The sequence below is a fragment of the Jaculus jaculus genome, chromosome 2, assembly GCF_020740685.1.
Source record: "Jaculus jaculus isolate mJacJac1 chromosome 2, mJacJac1.mat.Y.cur, whole genome shotgun sequence".
Taxonomy (NCBI): Eukaryota; Metazoa; Chordata; class Mammalia; order Rodentia; family Dipodidae; genus Jaculus; species Jaculus jaculus.
Window position 1 is genome coordinate 214,138,993 of NC_059103.1, and position 22,707 is coordinate 214,161,699.

At 57.1% G+C, this 22,707-nt stretch overlaps 1 protein-coding gene across 12 annotated transcripts; it reads left to right on the forward strand.

Annotated features, from left to right (window-relative positions):
• The first annotated feature begins 505 nt into the window (after positions 1–505).
• On the forward strand, positions 506–22,642 carry Scrib (scribble planar cell polarity protein). Of its 12 annotated transcripts, XM_045142879.1 has the most exons (38): positions 506–693; positions 1,800–1,917; positions 2,013–2,091; positions 2,185–2,274; positions 2,358–2,414; positions 2,498–2,561; positions 2,667–2,741; positions 2,818–2,962; positions 3,322–3,440; positions 4,453–4,652; positions 4,725–4,891; positions 4,983–5,110; positions 5,187–5,312; positions 7,703–7,867; positions 8,352–8,741; positions 9,637–9,699; positions 10,206–10,295; positions 10,796–10,873; positions 11,554–11,877; positions 11,983–12,063; positions 12,143–12,400; positions 12,779–12,889; positions 12,986–13,279; positions 13,349–13,537; positions 17,851–17,961; positions 18,040–18,096; positions 18,232–18,306; positions 19,733–19,795; positions 20,235–20,318; positions 20,477–20,572; positions 20,678–20,837; positions 20,921–21,074; positions 21,155–21,340; positions 21,455–21,597; positions 21,676–21,713; positions 21,840–21,914; positions 22,157–22,208; positions 22,286–22,642. In XM_045142879.1, the coding sequence occupies exons 1-38, from the start codon at positions 535–537 to the stop codon at positions 22,429–22,431; spliced, it is 5,010 nt and encodes a 1,669-aa protein (XP_044998814.1). In that variant the 5' UTR covers positions 506–534; the 3' UTR covers positions 22,432–22,642. The 12 variants fall into 12 exon arrangements, with proteins under 12 accessions (XP_044998814.1, XP_044998817.1, XP_044998825.1 ...); XM_045142882.1 differs by lacking the exon at positions 21,840–21,914; XM_045142890.1 differs by lacking the exon at positions 21,155–21,340.
• The last annotated feature ends 65 nt before the right edge of the window (positions 22,643–22,707 follow it).

Genomic DNA, 22,707 nt, shown 5'->3' on the forward strand with positions numbered 1-22,707 from the left:
GGATATCTCGTATGTGGTCGGTCGAGAAGCACTGGTGGGTGGGGCCTGTGCCGCATCAGCGGGGGGGCGGTGCCTCCCGGCAGCCTGTGCGCGCAGCCGCGGGTCAGCGGAGGCGCTGGATCGCATTGCCTTCTGGGGACTGCAGTTTGGGGAGACGAGGGCGGGCCTCAGCTTCCCGGCGGGCTGCGCGGCTGGGCGGTTGTCGCGGACAGCGGCGGCGGTTCCGGCTGCGGTGCTGCGGGCGGAGGAGCGGCGAGCTGAGTAGGCCGGGGGGTGGGGGGGATGCGGAGCCGCCGCCACCGCGATCCCGCTGCCTGAGAAACAGCACCACCGGGCTTCGCCCCGGCCGAGCGCCGCAGTCCGAGTGCAGCGCGCGGGTCGGGCCCAGTGCTGCCCGCGGCCCGTCCCGGTCCCCGTGGCCCGCCCCCCGCGCGCCGCTCCGCCCGCGCCCGGAGCTCATGCGGGCCGAGCCCCGCCCCCTGGCCCGAGCCCGCCGAGCGCCGCCGGTGCCCGCGCGCGCCGCCCGACCGCACCATGCTCAAGTGCATCCCGCTGTGGCGCTGCAACCGGCACGTGGAGTCGGTGGACAAGCGGCACTGCTCGCTGCAGACTGTGCCCGAGGAGATCTACCGCTATAGCCGCAGCCTGGAGGAGCTGCTGCTGGACGCCAACCAGCTGCGCGAGCTGCCCAAGGTGAGCGGCCGCCGCACCTGCCGCCCCGAGCCCGCGCTCTCTTCACCCCTCAGAGTCCGACCCTTCGGAGTCAGACGACCTACTGCCGGCTGGGGTGAGACCTCAGCAGAGAGGCCGTCCGGGCGGGGCACCGCAGCCTCCAGCCGGCCCTGCTGGTTCCTACTGGCCAGAGCCCCGCCCCGGCCAGCCCCACCCTCCCCCAGCCGCTTGCGTTGGCACCAGGTGGCAGCGGTCTTAGGGAGCCCGTCTGGGGATGAGGTGGATATTGAGCCTAGAAAAGGAGAGAACTGAGAAACTTGTGAGGCGCAGGGTATAGATTGGACCCGGGTGGAAGGCGGACCTCGGGGTGGTGATGGGTAAAGCTTGCCAAATTGCTTGAGAGGTGAGGGGCCTGGCCCTACCGTGCCCCTGTCTTGTGCTGAGTATCCTCCTAGGGTGCCTGAGGTGTCAGACATCATCTCTGTCCTTTCTGATGAGGGCTGCCTCTCATTGCCGGGTTCCTTCCGGTCACTTTGTTTTTCTTCTTCTGAGGCTACTCCAGAAAGATGACCAAAGGAAGCAGCTTATGAAAGATTTCCTTTGCTGAGGTGGGGGGCTCAATCACACAGAGGGCTTGGCTCGGCTTTGGGCCTGTTTGTGAGTGCTGTTCTTTAGTGGTCCTATGGTACCTACTTGTGTGAACTGTGCGTGTATGCAACTGGCACACTGCTGCTTTTGTAACTGCTTTCCTGATGGCCTTTGTCAAGTTCTTGCCACTCGGTGTGCAGTAGAAAAACCGTGCAGGCCCCCTGAAGGGCTCACCTGTGGGTGAAATCTGTAGAGAGACACAGGACAGAGGATGGAGCCCTGTCCAGTCGGGCAGCAGCTGGTGACTTCTTAGCTGGTGCACAACAGTGATGGTGCGTGTGGGATGGGACTCTGGGGACAAGGCATCAAGCAAGGCATTGAATGTGTATGTCAGGGTTATGTTTTACATGTTTCCTTGCTTCCAGCAAACTGGTGTCGTGGCTAGATCTCTAGGTGGCCATGACCATGCTGGTCTGGAAACTCTTCTCTAACCTCAGGGCTTCAGAGCCTGTTCTCCTGACTACATTCCCTCCCCACAGCCCTTCTTCCGGCTACTGAACCTGCGCAAGCTAGGCCTCAGCGACAACGAGATCCAGCGGCTGCCCCCTGAAGTAGCCAACTTTATGCAGCTAGTGGAGCTGGATGTGTCCCGGAATGGTGGGCAAGCAAGGGGAGGGTGTGTGGCTAAGGTGCATCCTAGGAGCTCTTCAGGCTATGGGCATCCCCATGGCAATGTCCCTCTCCGCACACAGATATTCCAGAGATACCCGAGAGCATCAAGTTCTGTAAGGCTCTGGAGATTGCCGACTTCAGTGGGAACCCCTTGTCTAGGTGGGTGCATGGCATGGGTGGCTTTGGCCATGGGTGGTCCCATAGCCCTTCTTTGGGCATCTGACGTCCTGGTCTGCGGCATCCTCTCCACAGGCTCCCTGATGGATTCACACAACTGCGCAGCCTGGCTCATCTGGCCCTGAATGACGTGTCCTTGCAGGCCCTGCCTGGGGATGTGGGCAAGTGAGTGCCCGCTTATGAGTGGATGTGGAGGAGGGCCTGGCCTGGCCTTGCCTTCCTGAGATTTGGTCCCTGGTCTCTTTCAGCCTGGCCAATTTGGTGACCCTAGAACTCCGGGAGAACCTACTGAAGTCTCTGCCCGCGTGAGTTCCGGGTCATGCAGCCTGTGGTGGAGCCATGCCGGGGCTTGAGCTGTGTGACCACACTGAGACTGCTTTCTTGACAGGTCCTTGTCTTTCCTGGTCAAGCTGGAACAGCTGGATCTGGGAGGCAACGAACTGGAAGTGCTGGTGCAGTGAGGGCTGCCTGGGGGCAGGGCAGGTAGGTTGTGGAACAGCTGCTTCTGGAGGGCAGGGTGTCACTCTCATCTCTCCTGTCCTTTACTCTTCTTGCAGCCTGATACTCTGGGGGCTCTACCTAACCTGCGGGAGTTGTGGCTAGACCGGAACCAGCTGTCGTCTCTGCCCCCGGTGAGTGAGGGCGGGTTGAAGGTGGATAAGGGCAGGACTGTGCAGTGCCTCCGCTGCTACCCCTCTGTGTCTTCAGGAGCTCGGCAACCTGAGGCGCCTGGTGTGCCTGGACGTTTCAGAGAACCGGCTGGAGGAGCTGCCCGTGGAGCTGGGGGGACTAGCGCTGCTCACAGACCTGCTTCTTTCCCAGAATTTGCTGCAGCGGCTGCCAGATGGCATCGGTCAGTATGCCCACAGGGCCTTAGAGGCTATATACCCCCGTTAGTGACCTTGTAAAATGCCAACGAGGGTGTCTTAGGTTAGGGCTTGCTTTACCTGGGCCAGAGATATCCTGAAGGGGGAGGTCAAGGTTGACGCTCAGGTTATACCCAAAGGTCTGAGGAGCATTTTATGATGCTGCACTTGGGGGTATGGGCTTTTGAGGGTAGATGGGTAGGCAGAGCCTTGGGGGACACTGCACAAGATATGCAATGGGAAGGGTGGTAGCTCAGGGTCAGTCTGTGGTCCCTGTGACAACACAGACCCTCAAGAGCACCCTTGGCCCAACACAGCCCTGGTCACTGTGTTTCCTTGATGCCAGGTCAGCTGAAGCAGCTGTCTATCCTGAAGGTGGACCAGAACCGGCTGTGTGAGGTGACTGAGGCCATTGGGGACTGCGAGAACCTCTCTGAACTGATCCTCACAGAGAACCTGCTAACGGTAGGACACCCGTGAGGTGCCAGGTCCTACCAGGAATGCAGAGTGCAGTCAGTGCTAGTGTAAAGCAGGAGTGCAAACATCTGGCAGTGTCACATGTGGATGGTGGCTTGGCCTAAGGGCACTGCTTGGGAGAGCCACCCTTGGAGTCAGGAGAGGAGCTGATGAGATGGGATGGGGACTGTAGGGTAGGGCAGGACCCTGCTCTTTGGAGTCAAGCTTAGGGTGTGCTTCTTCAGGCATGTGGAATGAATGCCTGGGGATGCAACCAGGTCTCTAGGGATCACACAGACACCAGGTCCCAATCACATTAAGCACATGTGGCTGGGTCAGATGGGTGAGCTCAGTGACAAGATGGTAGGTGATTGTCCCTCAGGAAGAGGACTCTGGGTAGGCAGAGCTTTGGGGGCTCAGGTAAGCAAGGACTGCAGGGAAAGTGAGGAGGAAAACCTCTGCTTTTAGAGAAAGATGACGAGGAAAGATGAGGGGCCGAGGGGGAGGCTGTTTTTAGCATCCCTGCCCCATCATAGCCAGGGAAAGCAGAGGCTGAGGAGTTAAAACTAGAGATAGCCACAGTGGTGTCTGCCTTGGCCTGGGGAGACAGGCTCTGCCAGTGGGCAGTGTGTCTGGGAGGTGTCTGTAGGTGAGAGACATGCCCTCAGACACGGGAGTGGGTTAAGAGCATACCCTGAGGATGCAGTGGCAGGCCAGAGTAGGAGGCTCTTTGGACAGCAGAGGGTGCCATGAGCTTGTGGGCTTGAGGTCAAGCCTTGGTGGCTGCAAGAGAGGCCAAAGATGATAGTCTGAGGTCTTAGACAGATATGAGATTAAGAGACGGCTGTGCACCCTGGTCCCAGGTCCTTGGTCCTGGTCCTGGTCCTGGTTCTGAGGGGCATAAGGAACCTGATGGGAGCCAGCATGATCTTCTTCACCCTGTATACCTGAGAGGCTTGTTTTTTCTTCCTCCTACTCTGGGGGACTTTGTCAGCCTCTGACCCCTCCTGTTCCTGGCCAGGCTCTACCCAGCTCTCTGGGCAAGCTGACCAAACTGACTAACCTTAATGTGGACCGGAATCACCTTGAAGTGCTGCCACCTGAGATTGGTGGCTGTGTGGCCCTCAGTGTACTCTCCTTGAGGGACAACCGTCTGGCCGTCCTGCCCCCCGAGCTTGCGCACACAGCTGAGCTGCACGTGCTTGATGTGGCTGGGAACCGGTAAGTGCTTGTGGCTCCTGGGGCCCTGACTGTGTCCCCGATGCGTGCTGACGGTGCCCGCCTGGCCCCCAGGCTGCGGAGTCTGCCGTTCGCTCTTACGCACCTCAACCTCAAGGCACTATGGCTGGCTGAGAACCAGGCACAGCCCATGCTCCGCTTCCAGACTGAGGATGATGCCCAGACTGGCGAGAAGGTGCTCACCTGCTACCTGCTACCCCAGCAGCCGCTGCCCAGCTCTGGTAGGTTGTTGGTGGCAAGTCTTCACTGGGTGGGTGAGGTCTTGGGTAAGGCAGGAGACCAGCCTGGGTCCCTTATGCTCGCTTCCCACAGAGGACCCTGGGCAGCAGGGCAGCCCTTCGGAGAGCTGCAGTGATGCCCCTGTGAGCCGGGTCAGTGTCATCCAGTTCGTGGAGGTCTCGGGCGGTGAGGACGCTGAAGAGGCTGCTGCTGAGAAGCGGGTATGGAGGGGGGCGCCTGTCACACCCCGCTTGACCCCTGCCCTGCCTCTGTCCCTCATCCCTGTCCCCACTGCAGGGCCTGCAGCGTCGGGCCACACCCCACCCCAGCGAGCTCAAAGTGATGAAGAAAGGCATTGAGGAGCGCCGCAGTGAGCCCTATACCTGCAAGCCTGACCCTGAGCCACCCTCACCCTCAGAGGAGGTGGGCATAAAGGAACAGGGCAACCTGTATATCTGTCCATCCTGGAGTAAAGTTGTGAGGGCTGAGGCTACACAGGGAGGGGTGGGAACAGGCTGGGGAGCAGGACTGGGATGTGTGGTGGGCAGCAGCTGTAGGCTGCGCTGGGTGAGGGGTACGTATAGACAGGACTGGGATGTGTGGTGGGCAGCAGCTGTAGGCTGCGCTGGGTGAGGGGTACGTATAGACGGGACTGGGATGTGTGGTGGGCAGCAGCTGTAGGCTGCGCTGGGTAAGGGGTACGTATAGACAGGACTGGGATGTGTGGTGGACAGCAGCTGCAGGCTGTGTGCTGGGTAAGGGGTACATATAGACAGGACTGGGGTGTGTGGTGGCCAGCAGCTGCAGGCTGTGTGCTGGGTGAGGGGTACGTATAGACAGGAGTGGGGTGTGTGGTGGACAGCAGCTGCAGGCTGTGTGCTGGGTGAGGGGTACGTATAGACAGGACTGGGATGTGTGGTGGGCAGCAGCTGCAGGCTGTGTGCTGGGTGAGGGGTACGTATAGACAGGACTGGGATGTGTGGTAGACAGCAGCTGCAGGCTGTGTGCTGGGTGAGGGGTACGTATAGACAGGACTGGGATGTGTGGTGGGCAGGAGCTGTAGGCTGCGCTGGGTGAGGGGTACGTATAGACAGGACTAGGATGTGTGGTGGGCAGCAGCTGCAGGCTGCACTGGGTGAGGGGTACGTATAGACAGGACTGGGATGTGTGGTGGACAGCAGCTGCAGGCTGCACTGGGTGAGGGGTACGTATAGACAGGACTGGGATGTGTGGTGGACCGCAGCTGTAGGCTGCGCTGGGTGAGGGGTACGTATAGACGGGACTGGGATGTGTGGTGGGCAGCAGCTGCAGGCTGTGTGCTGGGTGAGGGGTAAGTATAGACAGGACTGGGATGTGTGGTGGGCAGCAGCTGTAGGCTGCGCTGGGTGAGGGGTACGTATAGACGGGACTGGGATGTGTGGTGGACAGCAGCTGCAGGCTGTGTGCTGGGTGAGGGGTATGTATAGACAGGACTGGGATGTGTGGTGGGCAGCAGCTGCAGGCTGTGTGCTGGGTGAGGGGTACGTATAGACAGGACTGGGATGTGTGGTAGACAGCAGCTGCAGGCTGTGTGCTGGGTGAGGGGTACGTATAGACAGGACTGGGATGTGTGGTGGGCAGCAGCTGCAGGCTGTGTGCTGGGTGAGGGGTACGTATAGACAGGACTGGGATGTGTGGTGGACAGCAGCTGCAGGCTGTGTGCTGGGTGAGGGGTACGTATAGACAGGACTGGAATGTGTGGTAGGCAGCAGCTGTAGGCTGCGCTGGGTGAGGGGTACGTATAGACAGGACTGGGATGTGTGGTGGGCAGCAGCTGTAGGCTGCGCTGGGTGAGGGGTACGTATAGACGGGACTGGGATGTGTGGTGGACAGCAGCTGTAGGCTGCGCTGGGTGAGGGGTACGTATAGACAGGACTAGGATGTGTGGTGGACAGCAGCTGCGGGCTGCGCTGGGTGTGGGGTACGTATAGACAGGACTGGAATGTGTGGTAGGCAGCAGCTGTAGGCTGCGCTGGGTGAGGGGTACGTATAGACAGGACTGGGATGTGTGGTGGGCAGCAGCTGTAGGCTGCGCTGGGTGAGGGGTACGTATAGACAGGACTAGGATGTGTGGTGGACAGCAGCTGCGGGCTGCGCTGGGTGTGGGGTACGTATAGACAGGACTGGGGTGTGGGGTGGACAGCAGCTATGGGCTGCGCTGGGCAAGGGGTTCATGTAGATGGGACTGGAGTGTGGGGTGGACAGCAGCTATGGGCTCTGCTGGTCAAGGAGTACATGTAGACAGGGTTCATTAAGGCTCACCTCCATGGCCAGAATACAGGATGGAGGGTTCTAGAGCTAGGTGCCTGGTGTTTCTGGTGGCGCAGGCTAGGAGGAGGCTTGATAGCGTGGCCTTCATCCTTCTGTATCAGGGAGAGGTGTGGTGCTAGAGCAGCATAGGCTTGGCTGCTTGTCGGCAAGCTTCTCATGTCAGTCAGGGCTGGGATGTTTCTGGGCTGTTGGATGGACAGCACATGTTCTGGCCATGCATAGCCACTTGCTGTCCTGTCTGGAGAGTAAGTTCACTTCAGGTGTGTATCTTCCTGAGAACTGTGGTCCTTGTTCTCCTGAGTTTGGGGGGTGGCTTTTCTAAGGGTTGGGCTTTAGAACCATGGCCTTGAACAGCTCTGGAGGCAACAATGTCTTCTCCAGGACTGGGGCAGGGAGTGGCTGCAAAAGCAAGCCTGTTGGGGAAGCTAGCAAAGACCTACCACATAGGGTATGGCCTGTGGGGGACAAGGACCCATGCAGACTGACACCACCACCTGCCACAGGACAAACGGCTGAGTACGGAGTCTGGCTTGAGTGGAGGTTCTGGCCCATCTGCAAGCACAGCCTCAGAGGGTGAGCCTGAGGTCCATCTGGCTGAGGCACAGGGGCTAGGCCAGCAAGAGGCCACACCTGGCCATGAGGAAGAGACAGAGGAGGACTATGATGAGGTGAGGACAGACAAGGAGAAGGTAGCAGGCCAGACCTGGGTGGTCACTTGGTAAAGGCTTTCTGGGGTATAGGCTGCCCCCCCCCCCCCCGCCGTGCCATTTCCAAGCAAGTGTTGGTTGGTCTGTTCTGGGTGTTGTGTGTTCAACAGGGGTTTATCCTAGCAGAGCTTGGGCAAGGTGCAGGGACAAGGTAGTGGTCCTGGGAGAGGTGGTACCCTAGAATGGGGATAGGTTCTCCACTCTATAGTCAAGCTAGCGGTGTTGTATCTCCTACCTGTGTACTGTCTCTAGATGGTCCCCTATTCCCCGCCTGGCCTCTGTATCTTGCATTTCAACTTTGGGTGCCATGTTTGTCTGGAAGAGCCCCTAGCTCTGGTCTTGGAGCTGAATTTGCTGTGTGCCTCTGCAAGTCCCACTGGGAACCTCACAGCTGTTACCTGCAGGGCTCTGCCAGGCTGCCGTCCTCACCTTTTTACCTGCTTAGCCCACAGTACACTTCGCGGAAGACACGCTGCTGCCAAGGGAAGATGGCGAGAGTGAAGAGGGGCAGCCTGAAACCCCCTGGCCCTTCCCCAGTGGCCGACAGAGACTTATCCGCAAGGACACACCTCACTACAAGAAGCACTTCAAGATCTCTAAGCTCCCACAGCCTGAGGCTGTTGTGGCCCTGCTGCAAGGGGTGCAGCCAGACGGGGAGGGTCCCCTGGGCTCTGGGGGCTGGCACAATGGCCCGCACATGCCCTGGGCGCCTCGGGCCCAGGAGGAAGAGGAGGAAGAAGAGGAGAACAGAGTGGAGGAAGGAGGCGAAGCCACTGCAGAAGAAGACGATGATGATGACAAGGAAGATGCGGTGGCTTCTGCTCCCTCTGTCAAGGTGTGTTTTGCACCCTGCCTGGTCCAGGCTCCTCTGCTGTAGCCAGTAGCATTATGCAGGCTGGCTTGCCCTGCTCTGATGACTGCATTGTCAGTTCAGGTCAGATCTTGGTCCACTGATCCCCGACTGCCTGGAGAAGAGCCTTTCTCATGTAATCAGCACTGTCGCCCTATGACACTCTTTGCTTAGTCACAGGGCCCCCCCTGTCATTGACCTTATTTGAAATTCATGATGAGCTCAGAGACCCAAGAGGGTTCCTGGAAGCTGGTAGGCCCTCTGCACCCCCAGGGCTATATGTAGAGATCCCGCACAGGGTCAGCTGTTGGCGTTCCCAGAAATCGTCCTGCCTTCCTGAGGCCTGCTGCTGTCCTGTGGCCCCTGCTGTGGGCCTGGTGGTGGGTCTTCTGCTTTGTTTGGCCCTCCTGGGCTCCAGGCAAACCTTTGGGGATCTGGCCTATCCCTTCCTGGTCCTTATGTTTGCTTTTGATGATTCTCAAAGTAGCTCACCTGTTCACTGGGGTCTCTCACATGCCAGAGAATGCCCCCTCCTCTAAGCTGCCCAAAGTCCCACCTTTTTTGCCCCCAAAACACTTGTGCACTGAGCATGGGCAATGACATGGACTTGGAACGTCATGGGAGTCAAGTCAGGCACAGCCAGGCCTAGCTCCCCCTTCATTGGAGCCTTCACCCCAGCCAGCTGAGCCCCACCATGCAGCTTGTCCGTAGAGTTGCTCGCATTCCTATAGAATGGAGTACACCCACGTGGGGGCTGACATAGGCAACAGGAGCTTGGTGGGATCTTCCTTCTGTCCTGTCTGCTCATGGTGAGGGCTGGGTAAGGTGGTGGTTCCCAGCGGTGGCTAACCTGCATGCCTCGCTGCTCCTGTCCTAACAGGGGGTGTCGTTTGACCAGGCCAATAACCTGCTGATAGAGCCTGCTCGCATTGAGGAGGAAGAGGTCTGTACTGCTCACTGCTGCTCTTTGCTCTGGGCCCGGGGCTGCTGCTGACCTTGCTTCCTGGGCTGCGGGTTCTCCTCTCTCCACCCCCATAGCTCAAGTGTGTGACCACTCCTGAAAGAGCTCTTGGTGGAGTCCTGGAACCACCCCCATAGGGCTGGCTGGTTTCCTGACAGGGCAAGCCCACCTCCACCCGGGGCAGTCTGGTGCACGGGGCTGAGTACGGGCTGTCCCATGTCCACAGAGCCGTGAGGATGTTTCAGAGCCGTGAGGTGGTTTCAGGTGCAGTAGCAAGGGTGGGCTTTGTCTTCTGGAGCAGAGCCAGCCCTGAGCTGCCCAGCCTGACCCAGGGCCCCAGGAACCTCCCTGGACTGTGCTACTCTAATGGGCATATACATGCCCAGGGAGGAGCTAGGCAGGACTGTCAGTAGCCATCCCTTTCGTCTGCTGTGATCCACATGGGCACCCCAGGACTTTCCAGACACTCGTGTCTGCTCTGTTTCCAGCTGACACTCACCATCGTGCGGCAGACGGGGGGCCTGGGCATCAGCATCGCAGGGGGCAAGGGCTCTACCCCCTACAAGGGAGATGATGAGGTGAGCTGCTGCTTGGATGGTAACCAGGACCCAGCCTCCTTGAGCTGCCTTTTGTGACTCTCCTTAGAGGTGTCCTGTTTCTCTGAGAGGTGTCAGTCATCCTAGACAGCTGCTAATTACCCTCTAGTGCTTGAGCATGCTTGGCCACCACCAGGAGAAAACTCCCAGGGTCCCAGGTGGAGCCAGGAAGGTGCTCGAACATGATATAAGGAGCCTACCAGCCGCTTCGGCTGGAGCTGTTCCCTCTGCAGACTGGCTTTCCTCATTCTGTTCCTGCACTGGGGACAACCCCACAGGGGTCTGAGCCCAGCCCTGTGACCTTGCCTCCCCCATGTTCGCTGTTCCCCTCCATGCACTTGGGGGTCTTAACAGCCTCCATAGAGAGTAGACCAGGGCTTGTGTCTGGAGAGTGGGTCTTTCCCAGCCTGAAGGAGCCAGGATGGCTTGTCTGCACAGCCTCTGCCTGTGTTCTTGTGGACCAGTCCCTGCTTCTCCTCCAGGGCATTTTTATCTCTCGGGTGTCTGAGGAGGGCCCTGCAGCCCGTGCTGGAGTCCGAGTGGGTGACAAACTCCTTGAGGTAAGGAATGACCAGTTACTAGCAAGGGACAGCGTGCCCTCCAAACTCTATAGTTCTGGCTGTTGAGATGTTTGGCTGTCTCCATCAGCAAGTGGAGACACCATCAACCCCTTCCAAGAGCCCAGCATACTAGGACATCTGGGTAAGGGTGGGGAGTCCATGAGCCAGAAGCTTAAGAGGTGCCCACTACCCCTTATGGGACTGTGGAGATATAGCTCAGTTACAGATCACTTGCCTAGAATGGTTGAAGCCTAGGGTTCAGTCCTTTTACTGAAGGAAGGAAGTGAGAGAAGGGAAGGGGAAAGAAAAAAAGAAAACCCACCCCCTTGTCTGGTCAGGCAGTACAAGCCACATTAGAAGCCTCAGGAGTGGAGTGAGGACCAGCAGTCCCTGTGTGTAAGCCCTAGAGGTCCCCATGTGGCCATTGCGCTCAGAACAAGGAGGGCCCTGGCTGTCAATGGTGCCTTCCTGCTCAGCTCTTAGCCCAGCTCCACCCAGGAGCATCTGGGAGGTGCTAACAGGGTAGCTGTTCATAGGTAGTATTCTTCATTGTGCAGGTGACAGAAAGCTTCGGGGAGCTTGAGTTCTGGCTATGGGGACATGCACAAGGGGCATCAGCATTCAGTGCCAGGGCACTGTGGCTGGGTGCTGACTTGTACTCTGTCTCTTACCACCCACAGGTAAATGGTGTGGCCTTGCAAGATGCTGAGCACCATGAAGCTGTGGGGGCACTTCGAGGGGCCGGGGCTGCTGTGCAGATGCGAGTATGGAGGGAAAGGATGGTGGAGCCCGAGAACGCGGTCACCGTCACACCTCTGAGGCCTGAGGATGATTACAGTCCCCGGGAATGGCGAGGAGGTGGCCTGCGCCTGCCCCTGCTTCAGCCAGAGACCCCTGGTCTCCTCCGCCAGCGCCATGCAGCCTGCCTTGTGCGCAGTGACAAGGGGCTGGGCTTCAGCATTGCTGGTGGAAAAGGATCTACACCCTACCGGGCTGGTGATGCAGTAAGACAGTGTGGCCTAGGGTTGCAGGAGAAATGGTCCTGGAGAACAGGCAGTGGGAAGCCTCCAGGCCTTCTGGCGCCCATGCTTGTCCCTTCTCCCCTGCAGGGCATCTTCATCTCCCGCATTGTGGAGGGGGGTGCCGCCCACCGGGCAGGCTCTCTGCAGGTCGGCGACCGCGTCCTCTCAGTGAGTAGGGGCAAATAGGGGCTGGCCAGTGCCTTTTACTTGTCCTGCCCAACCTTACTGACCTGAGATGTCCCTGCAGATCAATGGAGTGGACATGACTGAGGCGAGGCATGACCATGCTGTCTCCCTGTTGACTGCTGCCTCCCCCACCATCTCCCTGCTACTGGAAAGGGAGACCGGGGGGTGCCTCCTGCCTAGCTCCCCGCCACATTCTGCCCCAACTCCCACTGCCACTGTTGCTGCTACCATGACCACTGCCACTCCTGGGGAGCCTGGGCTGCCCAGGCTGGGCCCCAGCTTCCTAGCCACTGCCTTGGAAGGACCCTACCCTGTGGAGGTGAGACAGCCACCCACGATGTCACATGCTGGCTTTTGTTCAGACACCCACTCAGCTCCAGCTTCACCCACCCTGCAAGTGGTCCTGCACACTCAGCAGAAAGCAGTGCACAGCCTTTCTGCTTCTGCCCCAAGGCCGGGTGGGACTTGTTCTATCTTCTCCTTGGTAAGGCCCATCTGTGGCAGCACAACCTCCCTGCCAGTGGCCTCGTCTGCCACATGGCTATCATTAGCACATAGACTTCAGATTGCACATCTGGGTGGCTGAGGTGCATGGGACAACCTGGCCTCATCCCACCTAGGTGTGGAGCCCACAGCCAGTTTGCTACCTCCTTGCATACATCTACTATTGTGACTCTTTCCTGTTCTGTGTTCTCAGGAGGTCTGTCTGCCCAGGGCTGGGGGTCCTCTAGGACTTAGCATTGTAGGGGGCTCCGACCACTCCAGCCACCCATTTGGTGTACAGGAGCCTGGTGTGTTCATCTCCAAGGTAGGTGGTTTTGGCAGGTGGCTCAGTGCAGGGCTCTGCTGTCCTGGGCACTGACCCGTGCAGCCGTCCACTGCATGTTGCTTCCCTTCCCCGCAGGTGCTCCCGCGGGGCCTGGCTGCTCGCTGCGGCCTTCGGGTTGGGGACCGCATCCTAGCAGTGAATGGGCAGGATGTCCGAGAGGCCACACACCAAGAGGCTGTCAGCGCCCTGCTCCGGCCTTGCTTAGAGCTATCTCTGCTTGTGCGGAGGGACCCGCCACCTCCAGGCATGCGAGAACTCTGCATCCAGAAGGCCCCTGGGGAGAAGCTGGGCATCAGCATCAGAGGAGGTGCCAAGGGCCATGCAGGGAACCCCTGTGATCCCACAGATGAGGGAATCTTCATCTCCAAGGTGAGCACCCTGCCTTCCTGGGGCCATGGCCAGGGGTCAGGCCCAGAACTCACGCTCATCTTCCTACAGGTGAGCCCTACAGGGGCGGCTGGGCGTGATGGCCGCCTGCGTGTGGGGCTGCGGCTGCTGGAGGTGAACCAACAAAGTCTACTGGGCCTCACACATGCTGAGGCTGTACAATTGCTACGCAGTGTGGGTGACACCCTTACTGTGCTTGTCTGCGATGGCTTTGACACCAGCATCACCACAGCTCTGGAGGTTAGTGAGCCGCCACCAGGTATGTGGCACTGCCTGAGCAGTGCCCTTCAGGGTCCAGGTGACACAGCCCTCCTGCCTCAGTATGGGAAGTGCCTGGCAGTTTTGAAATGGCTGTGTGTGGACAGTGTGTGTGTGCCAGGACTTTTTCTGAGCCCTGGTCACTGAGCTGTTGTGCTCTGCTCTTTTCTGGCATCCTTGATGGCCATGCTGGTCCCCAGAGTGTGGGTGGCTATGCCACCACTCCATAGCTTCCAGTCCTTGCAACAGCCTCACAGTTGGCTCTCATTTGCAATGGACCTTGGGTTTGCTGACTTCCTGTCAGATGCAGGCAGAAAGATGCCCCAGGGCTAACAGCCACAGACTGTAGTCTGTTCCAGACTGCCAGCAAATGTCACTTCATCAGAAACAAGTTTGCCTTCATCCTTTTGGCCCACAGTGGGATATTAGGCTGGAACCTGCATGAGCTGAGGCACCACTCCCTGGGACTTGAGGCAGGCAAGGCTGTTTCTTGTCCCCATTCTCCACCCCAAGAAGATCCTGCTTGACCTGGGGACAGATTTTGCTTAGGACTTACACCATGGAAGGTCTAGTCCATAGAGAGGGCTTACCTTTTGTTACTTCAGCACATGTATCTAAAAGCACTTTGCCCAACACATGTTTAGTTCAGGCTAGAGGGATGGCTTAGCAGTTAAGGTGTTTGCCTGTGAAGAAAAGAACCCAGGACTCATGTAAGCCAGATGCACAGGGTGGCACATGTATCTAGAGTTTGTTTATAATGGGTGAAGGCCCTGGCATGCCTATTCTCTCAATCTGTCCCCCTCCCCTCTCTCAAATAAATATTTAAATTTTTAGTTCAGAAAGAGGGAGCCCCTGAGAAAAATAAGTTGCCAACAACATAGTTTCTAGGTCCCCATGACTTTGTATCTGGCTCCTGCTGTCTAATCCAGGTTATCTTGGCAGGGCTGTGGCAGGAGGGTCAGAACCTGCCCTAGCCATATGGTCTCTTCCCTGGCTGGAGAGTGAGGCAGGTCTATCTGCAGTAGCCATCTCATATGACCACTGTCTCCTCAGGATGTTTGTCTCATCCTAGGATTTGAGGCCAGTACCCACCCACCTTCATGGAGTGTAGTGTCCATCTATTTATCTTTGGTACTGGGGATTGCATCCTGGGCCTTACTTGCACTAGGCAGGGGCTCCACCACTGAGTCTCCCCTTGCCCTGGGATGCAGCTGTGTTCCGTGTCACTGAACATTTTCATTTTATAATTTTGGGTTTAGGTGGGTTTGTTTTGTTTTGTTTTTTGAGGTAGGGTCTCATTCTGGCCCAGGCTGACCTGGAATTTATTATGTAGTTTCAGGGTGACCTTGAACTCATGGTGATCCTCCTACCTCTGCCTCCTGAGTGCTGGGATTAAAGGTGTGCACCACCACACCTGACTTAAAGCAGTATTTTTATTTTCAAGCACAGAGACACACACACAGAGAGACAAAGAATGGACACACCAGATCCTCCAGCCACTGCAAACAAACTCCAGATGCATGTACCACTTAGTACCTGGGTACTGGGGAGCTAAACCCAGGTTGTTAGGTTTTGCAGGCAAGCACCTTAACTGTTGAGCCATCTCCCCAGCCCCACAATCAGTATATTTTTAAAAAACTTATTTTGAGGGCTAGAGAGATGGCTTAGCGGTTAAGCACTTGCCTGTGAAGCCTAAGGACCCCGGTTCAAGGCTCAATGCTCCAGGACCCAAGTTAGCCAGATGCACAAGGGGGCGCACGCATCTGGAGTTCATTTGCAGTGGCTGGAAGCCCTGGCGTGCCCATTCTCTCTCTCTCTCTCTCTGCCTCTTTCTGTCTCTGTCACTCTCAAATAAATAAAAATGAACAAAAAAAATTTTTTTAAATTGTATTTTGAGAGATAGAATGTCTGTATCAGGGCTTTCAGCAGCTGTGAACAAACTCGATGCCTACGCCCCCTTGTGTGCATATGCAACATTGCATGCTTACATCACTTTGAGTCTGGCTATGTGGGACCTGAGATTCAAACGTGAGTTCTTAGGCTTCTCAGGCAAGTGCCTTAACCACCAAGCCATCTCTCCAGCCCTCAGTATCTTTTTTTTTTTAATTTTAAAAATATTTTTAAAATTTATTTTCTAGTGTGAGAGAGAAAGAAAGAGGGAGAATAGGTGTGCCAGAGCCTCTAGCCACTGCAAACTTCAGATGCATGATCCACCTTGTGCATCTGGCTTACATGGGTCCTGGGGGAATTGAACCTGGGTCCTTTGGCTTTGCAGGCAAGTGCCTTAACTGCTAAGCCATCTCTCCAGCCCTAAAAAGGAGCTCTGGTTCCTTTTAGTGGACAGTGATGTTTCAAAACCCAGCTCTAGGTGCATTGTTGGGATATTGTGGTCCCTGGGCATCTTGGCAGCCAGAGCTAGGGCACTGTAAGAGTAGTTAGTCATTACTCTGGATCCATAGGAAGCCCAAGCCATTGCCCATCTTTCCAGTCAACACTGCAGGCCAGCCCTTACTCCAGTCTGGTACATGGGAAACCAAGCTTCCTTGTCTGTAATTTGCTCTGTGCTGTCACTCTGTATGACGGTCCTTCCCACCTCACTGAGCCTGCTTGTCTTGGGCTCTCTCCATTGCCATTTTGATTGAACTATTGCAAACATTAAGAAGGTAGACACTTTGCTTACTTACTGTTGTTTAAGCCATTAGTGTCAGAATCTGGAAGACGTGTTTCATGTTTATAGCTCCCATTACAAATTCTTTTAATCTGGCTTTTTAAAAAAAATTATACTTGTAAACTGGGCATCGTGGCGCATGCCTTTAATACCAGCACTTGGGAGGCAGAGATAGGAGAATCACCATGAGTTTGAGGCCACCCTGAGACTCCATAGTGAATTCTAGGTCAGCCTGGGCTAGAGTGAGACCCTACCTCGAAAAAAAAAAAAAAAAAAACTTGTGTGTATATGTGTGCCAGGGCCTCTAGCCATTGTAAATGAACTCCTTAGGCATGCGCCACCTTGTGCATCTGGCTTACATGGGTACGGGGGAATCAAACCTGGGTCCTTAGGCTTCACAGACATGCAGTGCTTTAACTGCTAAGCCATCTCTGTAGCCCCACTTGAACACTTTTGGCATCTAGCTTATATGGATGGCTTGGCTGGCAGTATTGTAAGCAAGCACCTTTAACTGCTGAACCATCTTCCCAGCCCCTAACTTTTCTTATTTCTATGTGATCCTTGTTTTCTGTGTTTGGCTGCTCGTACTTTTTAGTGCTTACAGTTTATAGTCCTCAGATCCTTGTTCACTAGGCCTTTTGCTATACAGCGTCCTCCTGTGACTGCTCGACATTCCTAACCTCAAGCCCTCACTCCCCAACTGAGCAGCTGCTCTCGGTGCCTGCGCTCTGTTTGTGGGCTTCTCTTACTGTCTCAGTGGATCCTGAAGCAATGCGCAGTGGGGTTGTAATTCAGAGCACATTGCTCACTTACAGTCAAAGACTGCTCTGGTCAGAGTGGCTGTCGATGCCGTGCTTGCCACATTGCTGCCACCTGTCCTGTCATTCTCTGGTAGAGATTTGACTAGGTCCCTTTGTGCTTGAAGGAAAGGGAGTTAATTTTCACATTTCCATCACCTCTGTGCCTCAACCTAAGCACATGTTGTGCCCAGTGGCCATGTTCTCACTCTCCCTCCCCTGCTCTCAACCTGCCCCTGGGGCCTCTTCCACTTCACACACCACCTTCCCAGACTCAATCAGTTCTGAAGTTCACAACTGGTTATATTCCCTTTCAGTGTGTCCCGTTTCAGATTCTTAGCATCCATACTACACGTTCTGGATCTGGAAGCATTAGTTTGCCACCAAGCACGTTGCCCTTGGGTTGTTCTCTTCCCAATACTGTTCCGTCTAGCCATCCTTCTTTATTCCCAGGGGTCCACAGTCAGCCTGTTTTACCCCCACAGTGAGCAACATGGCTAAACATGGTTGTTTCACAATCCTGCCACATGTAGAAATGTGCTGCGTCCACCAGACCTCATGAGCCTAGTACCATAGCAGCCACCCTGTGTCCCTGGTACCATAGCCACCCTGTGTCCCTGGCAGACTGGGTAAAGGCAATATGGATCTTTGGTGGCCCAACAGCTTGTTCACATAGGCCATCTTAGGTGAGTGGCTGGCCAGATCGTCAGGATATGTGCTCCTGTGTCCATTGTACATCACCAGCTTGTCTTGGATCCAGGCCTCAGCCTGCTATGGAGGTGGAACCTCACACGCAGGTTTCCCCACTCAGCCCACTCCTCTCCTTTTAGGTGTCCCCAGGTGTCATTGCCAACCCTTTTGCAGCAGGCCTAGGCCATCGGAACAGCCTGGAAAGCATCTCATCCATCGACCGGGAGCTGAGCCCTGAAGGCCCAGGCAAGGTCAGAACCGAGGCAGCCAGTAGGCCAGAACTAAGAGTCAGCTGTGCTGGCTCCTTACTGCGTCTCTTCTGCTCACAGGAGAAAGAGCTGGCTGGTCAGCCCCAGCCCTGGGGGCCTGAGCCTTCAGAGGCCATGGTGAGTCTCACACAGGCCTGCCTCTGAGCATAAATGGCCTACTCCTGTTAGGACCCTGCAGAGGTGCACACACCCATGAAATAGTGGGCAGACACATTATCCCCTGCTAGAACTCTGGTCCACTTTGCTCCCCAGGGCCGGAATCTGGAGCCCCTGAAGCTGGACTACCGTGCTCTGGCTGCTGTGCCCAGTGCTGGCAGCATGCAGAGAGTGAGTGGCATGTACGAGTTATACTCTCCACCTGCTCTGTTTGCCCACCTGCCATCAGTCTCATCCCTATCTCAAGTCTCTTCCTTCACCTGGGGCCACTGCCACAAACTCAAGTGCCAAGGTCACCACAGAGGGAACCTTAGTCTTTGGTAGGGTGGGGCGTGCAGGTGGCCAGAGCTCTACCTCCCAACCAGGCAACGTTTTGACTTTTTAAAATACTTATTTTAGCCAGCTGTGGTGTCGCATGCCTTTAATCACAGCACTCGGGAGGCAGAGGTAGGAGGATTGCTGTGAGTTCGAGGCCACCTGAGACTACATAGTGAAATCCAGGTCAGCATGACCTAGAATGAGACCCTTCCTCAAAACAAACAAACAAAAAAAACAACAACCTAATTCTACTACTTTACTTACTTACTTATAGGTACAGAAGGGGGAGTCCTTAGAAAGGTCATGGCCTCTTCCCTTCACCCCTCCCTCTCAGGCACCCCTTGAGGGCTGGGCTGGGGGTCAGGGTGTTCAGCCTTTTGCAGGCAAACATACTACTAAGGGGCAAAGGCAGCTGGAATTCCTCTGAGCCATCCAGAGCTTCTGGTGGAATTTGGTGTTCTTGGCCCCCATGGGGCGGGCAGGCTGGGACAGCTGCAGCCTGTGGAACAAGGCCTAAAAATGGAGCAGGTTTGGCACTGACAACTGAGCTGGGAGAGGCCCCCAGGGTTGTGGGCAAGGGGCAGTCTCCAGGACAGTTGTGGGCCTGTGACCAGGCAGAAATGACATGACATCCTCATTCCACTCCAAGAGGTATTTATAACCAACAGTCCTAGAGGTGCATGCACTCAGCCAGCCCTTCTGGGAGACCCCGCCAGAACGTGAGTGCTTGAGGAGTGGGCTTGGCCAGAACACTGCTGAGCAGTGGGAGGATGAGGAGTGGTTGGGTGGAGCCTAGAGGTACTGCAAACAGCTCCAAGAGAGGTCCTCAGGAAGCAGCCTTTGATTGAGAAGGGTGTAGTGTGGGTTGGGGGCCTTCCCTGGCTTGTGTACTACTGGGGCAGAGGCTTGTGGCAGACACTGCTGGGCTCACTGGGCCCCAACCCCCAGGTTTCTGTCTTGTGTCGATCTTTCCCTGTCTGCTCAGACCTGCACCAGTAGCAATGGCCCACTGCCCAGCCCTGGCCCCAAGGAAACTACAGGCCTATGGGCAGGGCCAGGGCCTGGCTGACACTCACCCATGCCTGCCATTGGGTAGGGGCCACTCTTTGTGGTGTTCACATGGTCATCCAACGCTGTTGAGTGGCATCTGTGGTTGGGTTGAGACACAGGAGCAGCCCCATGCTGCCAGGATGAGTGCCCAGCCATCCCAAGTCCTTCTCCCTTGGGACACTACTGCTTGCTGCCCCCCCCCCCCCCACATACCACCCTGTTTCTCCAGGGACTATCTGGAGCTACTGGAGGGAAGATGGCTGAATCCCCCTCCTCCCCTGGCAGCCAGCAGGTTAGCACCCCAGTAATGGGTGATAATGTGGGGGGCTCCCTGCGGGAGGTGCTGTTAGGAGACCCAGGGACAGACACGCTAACCCCTTGTCTGTGGGTCCCTCTGAGTCCCCACCTGCCTGCTGCATGGAGGTGGTCTGGTTACCCGAAAGTTCACCTCAGGGGACAGGCAGGTCCAGGGCCATTACCAACCTGGCTCCCAGCCACCCTGCCTGCTGCATGGAGGTGGTCTGGTTACCCGATAGTTCACCTTAGGGGATGGACAGGCCCAGGGCCACTCTCAGCCCTGCTCCCAGCCACCTCCAAGGCAGGGGCATTTGGGTGAGTGTCTTACAGCCCACCTTGGCTCCATCTCTGTCTCTCTCCCCCATCCCTTCCTACCCTAATTCCCGGACCTCTGATCCTGCTTTCCTTTGGTCCCCCATTCCTGCCCTTTGCAGACAAAACCCGGGGTGATCCAGCCATTGGCTCAGGCCTGGCCAGGGGGCTCCCCGGCCCCCAGGGGCAGAGGTGATCCCTGCTCCGTGAGTGTCCTATTCCACAGGGTTTGAGGGTGGCAGAGCTCCTTCCAGAGCAGGATGGGTGGGGTTCAGTGGCAGCAGTGGGGACAGCTGGTGCCTGGGTAAGTGGCAGTTGCACTAGGACAGCTGCTGCAGCCGCTTATGAGTGCCCTCTCCCCAAGCCTCCCTCCCCAGATGAATTACCCACCAATGTGAAGCAGGCCTACAGAGCTTTCGCAGCTGTGCCCACTGTGCATCCACCTGAGAGTGCCACCCAGGTATGTGCCCCAGTGCCTTCTGCTGCTGCATGCTCTGGGGAGAGTGCCTGAAGGAGGTACCCCAGGGGGATGCCAGCCAAGTCTCAGGGCCTGCTCCCCCTCCAGCCCCCCACACCTGGTCCCACAGCCTCCCCGGAGCAGCTATCCTTCCGGGAACGGCAGAAGTATTTTGAGCTGGAGGTGCGAGTGCCCCAGGCAGAAGGCCCTCCCAAACGGGTGTCCCTGGTGGGTGCTGACGACCTGCGGAAGATGCAGGAGGAGGAAGGTGAGGGGCCTAGACGTGGGGGGGTCCTGGATGAGACTGTGGCCTGGCCTGGTCTGACTTGCCTGCCTGCCTCCCCCCAACAGCCCGCAAGCTGCAGCAGAAGCGGGCACAGGTGCTGCTGGAGGAGGCAGGGGCCTCCGCCCCTGACGACGTGGGCCTCTCCTTGGACAAGGAGCTCCCTGATGAGGAGGAGCAAAAGGATGAGCGGCCCTGGGCTGCACCAGGCCATGCTGGAGGGTGAGGACCGGAAGTTGAACACCATCACTCAGTCTTCTGGTGCATGCCCCTCCCACAATGTGCCCTGTCCCATTCTCCAGGCCCAGCCCCTCATCACCCTTGCCCCTGGGAGGTGGTGCCCCAGTTCGGACAGCCAAAGCCGAGCGACGCCATCAGGAAAGGCTACGCATGCAGAGCCCCGAGCTCCCTGTCCCTGAGCGGGCACTATCCCCTGCAGAGCGTAGGGCCCTGGAGGCAGAGAAGCGAGCACTGTGGAGGGCTGCCAGGTGAGCCCATCCCTACCCCTTCCTGGCCCCACCCACTGCCCACTGTTTCCTGCTTTGTTCCTCTGGTGTGAGGCCTTCCCACCCCACCTTCATCATCCACCCTCTGGTGCTTAGGATGAAGAGTCTGGAGCAGGATGCTCTCCGTGCACAGATGGTCCTCAGCAAGTCCCAGGAGGGCCGCAGCAAGCGAGGGCCACTGGAGCGGCTGGCCGAAGCCCCTTCACCCTCACCTACCCCACCACCCACTCCCTTAGAAGGTCCGTGTGTCCAGGGGCAGGCACGGGGCTCGGCCAGCTGTGAGGACCTTTCCCAACACCCACTTCTTGTCCCCCTAGACCTTGGCCTCCAGACCAGCACCTCCCCTGGACGCCTGGTAAGAAGCCAATATCTGGGGCCCTTCCTGGCACCACTGTGGCATAATGGGGAAGGACTCCAGATTCCCCTCCTAGCCTCACCTCTCCCTTGCACTCTGCCTCTCCCTTCATGCTGTCCTTTCAAGCCCTTTTCTGGAAAGAAGTTTGACTACAGGGCATTTGCAGCCCTGCCTTCTTCCAGACCTGTCTATGACATCCAGGTACTGGAGGCCTCCTGGTCCTTGCATGCTCCTGCCCCCTCTTGTACCTGTACCCTGGCCTTTTCTGCCCGTCTGTCTCCTGCTCTTCCTCTGGTGTGGGGCCTTCCCACCCCACCTTCATCTCAGCCCAGCCTGCCCTGACCCTGCCCAGACCCTGTGGGCCTCAGCCCCAGCCAGCCAAGCCCTCGTGGGTGGTTGAATCAGGTCTGGAACCCACCCTGACCAGCTCCTCTTCCTGTCAGTCACCAGACTTCGTGGAGGAACTGAGGTCCTTGGAACCTTCTCCCAGCCCTGGTGAGTTGGCATGTGGCTGGGGGTGACCTCCCAGGGTTCCTGGATACCCTTGGCTCACAGCTTCCCTGACCTTCCAGGCCCTCATGAGGAGGATGGAGAGGTGGCTCTGGTGCTCCTGGGCCAGCCCTCACCTGGCGCTGTGGGCCCTGACGACGTGACCCTGTGCAGCAGCCGTCGGGCCATGCGGCCAGGGCGCCGGGGCCTGGGCCCTGTGCCCTCCTAGGGGTGGGGGCCCTGCCAGCTCCATCAGCACCCTTGCCCTGAGTCTTTTAGCCTGGGTGTTAGCATTTTAAAAGAGACCCCCTTCAGGAGTTCTGGCCTCTGACTAACTGCCCCTGTAGCCAGGATCTCTTGGCAAGACTGTAACTAGTGATGTTTGTACAACCAAAGACTCTATTTTGTGGTTTAAGGAGAATAAAGTTGACTACATTTTATTCCCATCTGTCCATCTGCTTCCACCTGCCCATACTGACACTTCCACCCTTGTAAGGTGTCTGTC

What these genes read in the sequence shown, in the direction of transcription:
- Scrib (XM_045142879.1), top strand. Translation starts at nt 535, where the DNA reads ATGCTCAAGTGCATCCCGCTGTGGCGCTGCAACCGGCACGTGGAGTCG. An exon ending in CTGCCTGGGGATGTGGGCAA is followed by an intron (nt 2,275 to 2,357) that starts GTGAGTGCCCGC and finishes GGTCTCTTTCAG; the next exon opens with CCTGGCCAATTTGGTGACCC. An exon ending in CTGAGCCTTCAGAGGCCATG is followed by an intron (nt 18,097 to 18,231) that starts GTGAGTCTCACA and finishes TTTGCTCCCCAG; the next exon opens with GGCCGGAATCTGGAGCCCCT.